Raw genomic sequence first — 13,051 nt, forward strand, 5'->3', positions numbered from 1 at the left:
CAACAAGAATATGTATATGTGTGTGTGCATAAACAAAAAGGGTATGGTTATATATGCAAATAATTTATTAAAGAATAAGAGAATAATAGTAGTGGCATCTAAAGCAAAAGCCAAGTTATGTTATAATGTCTATCCACAAACCAAGATTTCCTTATCACAATTTTCTTATTTTAAATAAAAATGTAAACATTATAAGTCCATAAACAAGTACCTTTAAGGGAAATGGTTGGATTAAAAAAGAACTAGTAAAAGCTAATTCTGTGATGTTCTGTCTAAGAATTTAACATGATGGAATATTCAGCTGCCTGTGTGTGTGTATGTGTGTGTGCGCGCGCACGTGTGTACACACACACACACACACACACACACACACACACGCATGCTTTATTTCTAGAGCAAGAAAGAGAACCAAGTTTAGCAAATATTAAGAAGATAATAACAGAAGTTACTGGCTCCCTTTTAATAAGAGAGATAACTGTGATGGAGGCAAGAGAAACAATTAGAGATTTGGAAAGTATCTTTTCAATGAGATACTGCTCTGATTTTAAGTCAATACTGTAAGACCAGTCCAAACCGGTCAACAATGATGATGACTAAATTGTAAGATATATCCTAAAGAAGCCAAGGGAACAACTAAATTATTCTAGGTGTGGCCCTATGCTCACAAGGAAAAAAAATACCAGCTCTACTTGTGACAGTAGATGGTATTAAAAGGTTTCTTAGACTTCACAGGTTTGAAACAACTCATATTTCATTGGTAACTCTTGGGCTACATATACATGTTGGGAGAAGGCTGCCTAACTGCCTAACAGTACATACAACATTTTTTTTAATACTTGTAAAATTTTTTCAGTCCTTGGCCAGAAACTACATTTTTCCCCCTTAACCAACTTAAATTGAAACTAGTGGATTTTTAATTCAATCCATTTTTGTTGCTTCATGTAATTATATTCATCATTTTGAAAAGTCCACAGAATGCAATCATTTTCTACTTTTATAAGAAGCATAAATGTTGTTTTCAGAGTTTATGTGGAACATTACTGCCTTAAATCTTGATTTTATATAGCATTATTAAATGGGCTGAGCCCTAATATTTATGTTGTATAAAAATTCCAAGCTTGAAGTTGTGTAATTTTGTTAGATGTTTTATGCCAGTTTGGTGTTGTTTATGTAAGTGCCATGTTGTAACTCTCCTATTTTTCCTCCACGCGTGTCCCTCTGCAGGCAAGGAACTTCCGCCTCTACACACAGGAGGTGTTGGAAATGGGTCACAATGTGTCCTTTCTTCTCCTGCTCCCTGCCTCAGACGACGTCTGTACAGCCCCAGGACAGAATAATCCTTACACCCCACACTCAGGATTTCTTAACCTCCCTCTTCAGATGTTTGAACTTGGTATAGTAGCTTGTTTCACCTAGAAATATTAACCCAGCCTCCTTATAATAAAATCACAAAGTTATATCTGTTCCCCCTTGTCCCAGTGGAGGGTCAATAAATCACATGATGGCTTTGGCAACAACCCTTCCTAGAACTGTGTACAAGTCAGAGCAAAAGCAAAGCTCCAAGACTATGTGTCTGAGCAATAATTATTGAAATCTAGTAAAGACCCAATGGAGAAGAAGGAATTCTGGACTGAAAGTTCAGTTATCAGACTCTACTTTCTGTTTCTCCTTTGGTTTCTTAAATATAGATACAAAAACAATGTTCTCATGAAAAGCACTGCTCCTCCTTTCCTCCTCCTCCTCCTCTCTTTCCCTCCCTCTCCCTCTCACTTTCCCCCCTTCTCTCCCTCTCCCTTCCCCCCCCTGCCCTCTTACTTCCAACTGGGAAAAATAATAAAATTAAAACAGAATTTGTATCACTTTGGAGAAAAAAAGTCTACAAATATAAGTAGTGCTGATTTATTGAACAGACTCATAATTTCCAACAGACAATTTGAGAAATGGGCAAAGTCTCCCAAGATGTAACATTGTGATTTTAACATGGAGTGTTGAATGGTAGAAGATGTTCTGACTTCCAAAAATGAATAGCTTGGGCTCCAGTTTCTCTGTTTTTGCAGACCACTGCTGCCTAGTGAGAATATGAATAGGGAGACTTTGCCTCCTTTCTGGTTCTTCATTTGTAACAGGCCAGTAAGAGGCAATTAGCAAGGGCTTCATCAATTCAAATGAATTGTATAATTTGTAGAGGCTGAGTGAGTAGGTGGGTGGAATAGAAGCAGGTCCTATTTGGATTATTTCCTAGCCACCAGATTTAGAAGAGAACAAAGGAACTATCTGGTGGTTCATTTTAAGCTACAGGTATCTGAATGAATCTGACTGTATCACTTCAGGATAATTTGCTTAAGCCTTCTAGTTTCATTTGTTTCAAGCATTTCAGATGCCCAGAAGGTAATGAACAACTGTTACTTTCCAGAAAAGACTGAAGCAGACTCGCAGACTGGGACTTGAGAGTTCAGAGTCCCCTGTTGTATGACACTGGCCTTACCAATTTAGAATAGCCTGGATGTGAATGTAGACATTTAATGAGTTCCCCAGCCAAAGAATTTCATAAGTCCATGACATAACAGCATTGCTCTTATGAAATTTTGTTTAGGGCAAGTATGCTATTTTAAGTCCATTCATATCTATTTGGTCACTACAATAGAGCTGTATAGATGACTAATATAAAGGCCTTACTCTAAAGAAACTTTTAGTAGTATGGTAGGAATAAAATAAGAAAACAAACACTGGGCACCAGTGGCTCACACTGGTAGTCTAGCTACTCAGGAGGCTGAAATCTGAGGATCGTGTGCTTCCATACCAGTCCAGGCAAAACAGTCTGTGAGACACTTATCTACAAATAACCACCAGAATGCCAGTGGCTCAAGTGTTAGAGTGCTAGCCTTGAGTACAAAAAGCTCAGGGAAAAGGTCTAAGCCTCAAGTTTAAGCCCCAGGACCAGCACCAAAAAAAGAGAAAATAAATTATTTTAGAATGACGATAATGTGCCCCAAATCTTAAGTATTAAGTAATATTTTAAAATAAAAGTACATTTTCTAAAAAAAACAAACAAACAGAAAACCTTCATGAAGGGGAGTATATGTGATATGAGTATTGAAGTACTATACATGCTAATAAGCATGTATAAAATGAAAAGCTTTCTTGTTAGGGGGAAGAATGAGAAAAGACATGGGAATAGAAGAACTCAGAGTAAAGAAGTAACAAATGACTATACCGGAAAAATATGAAGAAATGGGGGTACACAAAGCTGCACAGACAAGTGGGCCACATTGACCCTTTTGAGTCAGGCTAAGGAATCTGTTTAAGCTGCAATGAAAGCCAAGAGTCAAAAGAGATTATTATAATAGTCTAGAGGTAAAGTTAGAACCAATAAAATAGGAAAGGGTATAGAAAATATAGACATGAGAAACACCAAACGTAACAAATAAGAATTGGCAAAGAGGAAAGGGAAATCTAGAAAAATATGCCTTGGTTTCAGCCTCAGTGACTATGAGGGTATTGGCACCTTTATCAAAAGTACAAAAGTGAAAAATAAGGAATTAATGGAAGAGAAGGGTGTTTTAAGCTTTGAATATGTTGGCTCTGAAGATGCTAAATCAACATTGAAGTAGTCATGACACACTTGCAGTAGCAATGTAGAATTTTAAAAACTGTGCACTGAACACAGAAGTTGTAGTCAGTATTTGCTAGTAACAGCTGTAATGAAAGCAAATTGTTTCCATAGGATAAATGTCTCATAAAGGAGCTAAGGAAAAAGTTTCACTAGAGAGCTATTAGTATTTCACACTGCCTAAGTTAAACTTATTGTTGTTCCCTGATTATAGGCAAAAATACATGAAATTCATTTCCCTGGACCTCAGTGGCCTTGGTATGAAGAATCAATAATTTGGTATCAATCATAATAGTGTTGATCAGATATAACTCTGGAGTTTGAAGACAAAAAGCTCCTGTGTGCCCTGTTTTCTGTGAGGCACACTCTCTCAAGGCAACACTCTCTGCCTCAATTCTTACTACTGTCTATTCTGTAATTTGGTGAAGCCTACTACAATTTTCTGTCTCCATCCATTTGTCCATTTATTTGCCAATAAATATTATTGAATATCCACAAACTGACGAATCAGTAACCATTTATGGAGTTCACAGCCTATATAAGTAGTAAACCCATCAATACATAATAATATATCAGAGAACTGGGGAATACAGAGAAACTAGGGTAAGGAACTACACTGGAGAAAGAGCTGCATCTTCATAAAGGATGACCTGGGAAGGCTTCTCTAAAGAAGTTACACTTAAGCGAGACTTGAGATCTCCAGGCAATTGGAATAGCAAGTGCAAAGCCCTCAGAGTAAGATAGTGCTGGGCTGAGAGATCAATATACCCAAGATATAGTAAGAACAACAGAGATAAGAGATGAGATCAGAGAGTAAATAGAAGCCACATCAGGCTGGGGGTGTAGCTTGGTAGTAGAACACTTGCCGATCATGCATAAGGCTCTGGTTTCCATCCCTAGCACCTAAAAAAAGGGGGAGGAGGGAAGAAAGAAAAGAAATGAAAACCTGACAAGGAATTTAGATGTACTTGAAGTATGCTGGGAAACCAATGAAGAGTTCTGAGCAGAATACAATATGGAAAGCTCTGAAAAATCCAGGAGATTTTTCTGAAGATTTTCCCCACTGCCAAAGAACAATTAACCTAGCATTTTCCAAATTCACTTAACCAGAAACCATTTTTTAATCTGGCACCTATTAAAAATCCACAGAACACATACTTTTGGATACAGTACCCTAGAACAATGTCTCTCAACCTTTAATATGAACAAGAATCAACTGGAAACCTTGTTGAAATATGGATTCCTAGGTCAACCCCAGTAATGCTGAATCAGTAGATATAGGAAGGAGTTGGAAAATAAACATTTTTCATAAGTTCTCAGCTGATATTGATGCAGGGCTGCTTAGAACACAGAGATAAATACATAAATACTGAACTATAGCTGAGGTTGGCATAATAATACACTAAAATCCAATTTTGCCTTTCCCTTTGATCTGTTTTATTTCTTTTTTTAAACTTATTGTGAAAATGCCGTACAGAGGGTTACAATTACATGGGCAAGATAATGAGTACATTTCTTTTTTTTTTTTTTTTTTTTTTTTTTTGGGGGGGGGGGTTCCGGTCGTGGGCCTGAACTCTGGGCCTGGGCACGCGCTGTCCCTCAGCTCTTCAGCTCAAGGCTACCACTCTACCACTTGAGCCACAGCGCCACTTCCGGCTTTTTTCTTTTTGCTTATGTGGTGCTGAGGAATCGAACCCAGGGCCTCATGCATGCAAGGCAAGCGCTCTACTACTGAGCCACCTTCCCAGCCCATGAGTTCATTTCTTATCAAGCATTGTTGCCTCCTTTGTTTCCCCTTCCCATCCCTTCCCCCACACACACCCCCTCCCCCCCAACCCTCCCTAACACCCCCTCCCTACCCTGCGCCAAAGTTGTAAAGTTCATTTTTCAACATAATGTCTTGTACATCTCATTGTTGCAATGGGTCCACCTGTATCCATATTTAAACAATTTGCTTTTTCCCTTCCCCTCCACAAATTATAACAACATCAAATACAGTGAATACAGGGGTTATACTGTGGGGGAGGTACATACAAAGCAACAAAGAAATATCTTATAAATATGCTAGAAACAATAGCAAGAAAGAAAAAACATTTGAGTCCTTATCTTGGGGTTCATGTCTCAGACATATACTAGTTATTGCAAATAAAGGAAACCATGGGACCTATGTTTCTTTGGGCCTGGCTTACTTCACTTAATATAATTTTTTCCAAGTCTTTCCATTTCCTAACAAATGGGGCAATGTCATTCTTTCTGATGGAGGCTTAGAATTCCATTCTAAAAACAATATAAGACCATCAGATACTCTCATCTATGGAAAATAAGCCACATACCAAAGCCTGAGTCTCACAGTTCCTGACTTCAAGATATCTCTCTCTAGAGTAATATATACCTTCTTACTTTCTTTGTTCTCCCCTTATTGACATATCATGGGCAATCCAACTGATTGAGGACCATGTCAACTATCAGAAAAGACTCCTTTATTGGGCTTGGTTCTACTTGCACATGAAATTCTATTAACCTCTTTTAGCCTCCTTCTAGGGACCAGGGAAAACTGTTACCAGTAGTTGGAGATTAATATACTCTCTATAAAATATTTATTTTATTTCAGTACCACCAGCAATTTTTTAAAATATTAATGGGCATTAATAAGAATCATAATTATCCCCAAGCCATCAGAGCTTTTCAAGATGAAGATTTATCATAATTTTTCCATCATTTAGGCATCACCCAACTAAGGAATTAATGGCACCTTCATAGGAACTTTCATGTACCTAATTGAGAAGTGTTAAGCATTTATTTGTGTGTTCTTTTGTAAGCAGGAACTTCTATTCTCCATGTGTAGTTTCATAATAAAGGGTTGAGATATACTAAGCACTTATGAGGAAAGAGAATGTTTTTGAAAATTCAGTCAGAACCCAGGAGAATTTTAATAACATGGGAATTTTAATGAAACCTGAAAAGGTGTGAATTATGGGAACATGTAAACTATAACAGAATAAAGAATTGCCCTATATTTCAGTTTGACTTGCATAAGTCATCCTGTCCCCATGGAAGGATTTGAGATTTGGCAAATTGACCATTGTCCTTTCAATGGGCTAAGTGAAACAAAAAACTTGCTGACCAGTTATGGAAAACTGAATCTGTGCACATTCCTGCACTAAACAGATGTAACCAGGTAAAAATGACAAAAGAGCTTAGGCTTCTATCTCCTACAGTATAGATCACTTTGGTAATCAATGAGTGACCTATAGGAAGAACTTCAGAAATCTGGACAAGCAGAGTTGCTCTGAGGCAAAATGATACAATTTTACCTAAGACCAACTCCTCTTTCCACAGCCCTGAGAGATGACATCTCTTGGGTAGGAGCAAGATAGGTTCCCTTTACATAAGTGCCTGGGGGCCTGTAAGGATCACTATACACACTATTCTAGGATACAGGAAAAGCAATATCATGAGCTCTTATTCTGTCAATGATCTGGCCTTGTGGATCTGCCTAGCATGTAGTGAGAAGGTTTACCCTGACCCTGTGAGCAGTCTCAATTAAAAACCTGATTTTTACTGATTTTCTTGGCTGTATGATTCATACTAATTGGACTAGGAATACAAAATGCCAGAGAATTGAAAAATAGCTTGAGGCCTGGCATATATTTCATACGTATGTGCTTTGTCACATCCTTCATTCAACAAACATTTAATGAACTCCCACTGTATGCCAGGTTCTGTGCTGGGACTGCACATATAGACAGCAATGATGCAAGTTGGCCTACAAGAAGCTAAGAATCTAGAAGGGAAACAGACATCTATATCAATGGTCCTATAAAAACTGTAGATGTAAGCTAGTGGACTTCTTCCTTACATAGATACTATGTTTGCTGGAATAGGAAAGACAAACAAAAATTCACAAAGTGAAAGAAAAGACAGAGTTGAAAAAGAAAATCACTAAGAGCAAAGGGAACAGCATGGACACAGGCTTGGAAGCACTGGAAAGTACTACTTGATTAGGTATACTCTTAGTAGCTCAATGTAACAGATACTTAGTGGTTTCTGAGGAAGCTAAATGTTAAAATGGTCAAAATCATAAAGGGTTGATTATTTCATCCTAGGAGGTGAGATTTTATCTTGTAAGTAATAGGATTTAATGAAATGATTTTAAGAAAAAGGATGATATGGTCTTAATATATTTTAGCTTTTCTGGGAAGGACAGATTGCAAGAAACACTGGGAGAAAACAGAGCTTATCCATATTCATTGGCCTGAGTATAGATAAGAACCCAAACCAAGGTAGAAATACAAAGAAGAAAGAAAAGACAAGAGGAATTTGGGAGTTAAAGTCATGAAACTTTTGTGATTGATTTGATGTGGTTGAAGAGCAAGATGGTGGAGCCAGAGAGTCTGAATAGGGTGCTGAGATGGATCACATTGCCATCTACCAAAACAGGAAATATGAGGGAAGGAATCAGTCTGGGGGAGGGGAAAGATGATGAGTTCAGTTTGACAAATGATGAGTTTTGAGGTGCCTGTGGGATATCTAGGCAATGAGCCTAATGGAATCCAGGCCACAGACTTGCAGGAAATGGCATAATATCAGCCTTCATTCCTAATACCCATTTTTCATGATTTAGGATACCACTCCTGTATTCCAACTGACAACTCATTCACTACCAGGAATCTAGAGAGGCATCTTGTACCTGGGTGCTTTCTGCCACTTTGGCAAAGAATCATGGCACTAAACTAACCCTAAGAAATTATTTATTTCCTTGATTCCTTGACTTCCAAACTAGACCATATGTCAGACTTACTGGGAATTTTGTGAGTTAAAGATTCTTAGGAGGCATATTCCAACTCCAGTCCTGTTTTCATATTCTGACTATTAAAGGCCTCATTTTCCTGAGGATGAAGAATTTGGAAACAAATATGTATTTTGTATGTGGTATTTTCATATTCTATATTGGGCACTTTATATATACTATATTGTTTAATCCTAAGTAGACATTACTACCCATATTTGGGATAGTACTGAGATCCCTAAAGGCTATTTTCTGACCATATGGCAGAACTATGATTCAAACACATTCCTGTCTGATATCTAAGCCTAGGAACTTGCCGCCCTACTTACCATACTGCTAATGTTCATGTCAACTATATTATATAGTCTACCACTATCTTACCTTAAAAGAAAGAGAGACAGAGAGAGAGAGAAGCACATCACAGAGAATGTCTTAGTCTGTGCGTATCGAACAAATCATGTGGTCCATTATTGACATTATTGTAGCTTTATACTATTTGTCTGTAAAATGCATGTGATTCGCATTTTTAAAAATTAGAAGCTTCCAGTCAATTCTCCCTCCTCAATGATGGCTACCAAATATATCATTGCTAAACCACTAAAGACTATGTTAAAGAAACATTTGTTAAAGTGACATTAAAGGCTCTGGATGAAAACCACTAGAGTGGGGAAAAGCCTTACAGTTGAAACTTCCTCATAACTCACTTGTGGTGCGTGGCATGGATGGCGGGTGCTGGGAGACCACCCACTGACCCACGGCTCCTACCGCAAAGACACAACAAGAGAAAGCTGTGAACACCCTGGCTTTTAGGAATTCAGATGGGATTGATAGTGTTTCTTTTAAAGAAATTATTCGTCATCTCTCCATAGTCAACCTTCCTAGTCATATTTTAGAAAGAGAAAAAAGCCAAAAGAAAAAGGTTTTACAACTTGATCTAGAAAAGCAGTCTGTGAGATGTTTCACTCTCCAGCCAAAAAAGGACCTCTGTCAGGGGTTAACAGTATATAATCCCTCCTTGAAGGGCATAAAGACATTTTCAGGGAGCTACAAGGGTCAAGAGTGAGCTACTAAGTAATGGTGACTCTTTCCTGCAGAGCTGCCAGTAAATATTAGAGACCTGAAACACACCTTTCAAAACAGGAAAATGCAGCAGTGACAGAAGTGAGGACAGAGGGAAAAGGAATCTTCAGGGGTGGAGTCAGATCATGCATTGAGAAGCTACAATACTCCAGGTTCTGAGAAAACAAAAATTTAAGAGGGGCATGTCTCTGTCCTCAAAAAAATCACAATCTAATACCAAAGCAGTCAACTAAGCAAGTAATTACAAAGTAGCAAGACCTATCTTCTCAGAGGTTTAGAAACAAGTGCTCCAGGAGTACAAAAGAAGGAGAAACTAGTTCTGCCTAGAATAAAATTTTAAAAACTGGAAATTTTGCTGAGAAAACATTTCAGCTGAATCATCAAGTATCAGAAGGAGGAAAGACAGGGATCTGAAGATGAGGAAAGGGATGCTGAAAAACATGGACCTACAAAAGGTCAGTGTGTCCAAATCTTAGGGTTGATGTATGGCTAGGTGCTGATGATAGTCACATAGTGAAAGTGGTTGAAGATACATTCAAACCCTAAATCACAAACTTTCCTTTTCAGGAGGAAATATTTGAGTTTTATCCTAAAGTCAAGAGGGATCTCTAGAGAGGTCTTTTAAATGAGGAAATTACATGAAAATTTTACATTTGGAAAAAGAACCATAGTTCGTTGTTTACTGAAATGGTATATGAAATGAGCTCTTCTTTGAGGCATAGAAGTGTTTAACTAAGTAGAGAAGTCAGAAAGTAAGGATCTTAGAGAAAAATTATCCCCATGTATGTGACTCTCTGGATTGAGAAACACTTCTTGAAATGAGGCCCCGTTAGGGTAAAGATATAACACCAAAGCTTTCATTCTATTCCTCTCTTCCACTTCCAGGCAGAAAAGACATGTGAGGGAGACAACAGAGCAGGTTACCCTTCCTCTCACCTAAGATGTGTCCTAAGAGGAAATTAAGCATGGAAGCAAGCAGGGTTAGGATGAAAACTGTAAAGTGTACAATATAAAGAGGAATCCTGATAGATATAGAGATAACCAGATTCCCCATTCTGAGGCATAATAGTCTAACTTTCCCTAAGTGACCAGATCTAGGTCTTGAAAATCAACAGAATTCTTCATGCAATACGTCATGATGAAAACATTCTAACAGGCATGATGGATTAGAATAGACCCATTTCCAAAGAATGGGAACATACTAGTAAAAGTCAGATATATATAAAATAAGTGAGGTTTAAGGAGAGTGAGTCCCTACATTTAACAATGGGCCAAGAAGAGACTAGAAATTATGCTCATCTAGTCAGAACTAGTTGAAAAGAGAAATCTGACCACTTCATGATGATTATACTAGGCTCTGTCCTGTGCTGCTTTGTTCCTGCTGAAGAGGGACAAATAATAGAGATGAAAATCTGGGACCTCAGTCCCTTTATTTTCTGAGAGGGAAAGGCCAACTCTGCTGAAGATACAAATGGTTTGTCCAAGGATTGCTTCTTATCATCCTTTCAAGGGTTGCTGAGGAGAAGAGAGGAAGTTTCAAAGCTTATTATAACAGGCCCTTGGGGGAAGTTTCCAAGATAACCCAAGAAAAGCATATCTTGTTTCTTCTGGGAGTTTTGGCCTTGGAAAGGAGCAAGCAAGACACATAACAGGAAATAAGATACTACTTGACTTGGCTTTTTGTTCATTTTTTAAAGTGATAAGCATGTTTATTTTCTCAATCACATACATACATGCACAAGTATATTTTAAATTATATGTCTACATACATAGTAGTGCTTGGTTTTACAATGCCAAAGGTAATTTCATCATTGTACAAACATCATATACTACATACAAATTAAGATGGCTATGAGATTATTAATCAACATAATCTCACTGAATCACCATTGTATAAGTGACCCATCACTGACTGAAATATAATTATATAGCACTTGACTATACATGTGTATGTATATGTGTATGTATGTACATCTATATATAGATACATAAACAGATATATATATGCCCTTAACTACAGGTCCACCTAAATGGTAACTTGAGCAAATACCACTTTCTCATATCTTACCAGAAGTTGATAACTTGAGAGAGAACACTGACATTAGCCAAACATCTAGCCCTTAAGAACACATTTATAATTTACTTATGGCTTAATATTTCTACTAATAGGATTAATAAATCATGTTTTCATTCAACTGATTTTCTGTGTGGTATGAATTTTTTATGCCAAATCTTAATATGTTTTATTTTGCTTCTTCATTTTCCAGTTCATTTTTGCAGCTACAGAGAGAAATTTCTTAGTCTGTATTGCCGCCTTTCTGCTGTTGTGGAGCTGGATTCTCTGAATACCCAACAGTCCTTGAGGGAAGCGATTTCAGACAGCGAGGTTGCAGCTGCCAAACAACGACATCAGCAAGTTTTAGACTTCATTCAGGTAATAGTTGATTTCTTCTCAAAAAGAAGAGGCACAATGGAAAGGGTAAGCACCAAGCAAGGGAAAGGGAAGCAATTTGGGCTGATTTGAAGAAAATACAGTGTAAGCAGGCTGTTGATCTGGCTAAAATATGGCTCTCTTAGGGAGCTATGGGTTTTGAAACAAAAGCTTAAGAAAATGTTACAGATAAATCATACTACTAAGAATTATATCAGCCAAGATGATAGGTAGCAAGTGGCCTTCTATATTGTTAAGAAAAAAAGATCACTTTCAGAAGTAATGAAAAAAATATTCTCCTTATGCTGGTAGCCCATTGATAATTCTAGCAGAATTTTTTAAAATATATATTAAGTTCCTAAATAGCTCATAGAAAAAAAAAGATAACAATCTACCAGTTAATCTAAATACAGTTAGACCTAAGATTCCTCATGTTTTGGAATTGTTTCTACCAGAGTTGAAATTTCATGTGTGGCTCAATGTAAAAAAAAAAAAAAAAAAGTATTATTTGTTCAAGTTCTCAACTACAAATGTCTATGGTGACACTTCAGGGTCTTGTTTGTGAAAGAGATACTAACTAATAATCAAGAAAATCTAGGTCTGGCTTGATATTGCTTTAGCAAATCTTGGAATCAGCCAAGGGCTGGTGGCTCATGCTTGTAATCCTAGCTACACAGGAGGCTGAGATCTTGGGATAAAGCCAGTCCAGGCAGAAAAGTCCATGAGATTCTAATCTCCAGTTAACCATAAAAAAAATCTGGAAGTGGAGTTATGGGTCAAGTGGTAGAGCACTAGCTTTGAGTACAAAAGCTTAGGGACAACACCTAGGCCCTGAGTTCAAGCTCCAGACCTGGTACAAAAAAAAAAAAAAATTGGAATCATTGTAGTACCTACCCAATTCACAAAATAAATCTAATAGCAATAGCTACCTTCTAAATTATCACCATGATATTCAGTCCAATTTGATGAATAGTTATTAACATCAGCATTGAACACAGTATGAAAGCAAAAAGCTGGAATAGTAATTCCTGACCTTAAGTTTAAAACTTATTAAAGTAGGAAAGGTTTGTCTATATTGCTTGTAAAATGTTACATGACAAAGAGAAATTCAAATACAAAAAGAAGAAGAAAGTTCTGTGTC

General features: G+C 37.3%; 1 protein-coding gene across 1 annotated transcript in view; it reads left to right on the forward strand.

The window, feature by feature from the left end:
* The window catches only part of Ankfn1 (ankyrin repeat and fibronectin type III domain containing 1), a 154,112-nt gene that overhangs the window by 118,146 nt on the left and 22,915 nt on the right, over nucleotides 1-13,051 (forward strand). Inside the window, exons 15-16 of the mRNA XM_042674067.1 lie at nucleotides 1,225-1,393; nucleotides 11,747-11,913. Coding sequence (XP_042530001.1) covers nucleotides 1,225-1,393; nucleotides 11,747-11,913 — 336 coding nt within the window. The remainder of the gene's footprint in view (nucleotides 1-1,224; nucleotides 1,394-11,746; nucleotides 11,914-13,051) is intronic.

The sequence above is a fragment of the Dipodomys spectabilis genome, unplaced genomic scaffold (genome assembly GCF_019054845.1).
Source record: "Dipodomys spectabilis isolate Male_0828 unplaced genomic scaffold, ASM1905484v1 ptg000018l, whole genome shotgun sequence".
NCBI lineage: Eukaryota > Metazoa > Chordata > Mammalia > Rodentia > Heteromyidae > Dipodomys > Dipodomys spectabilis.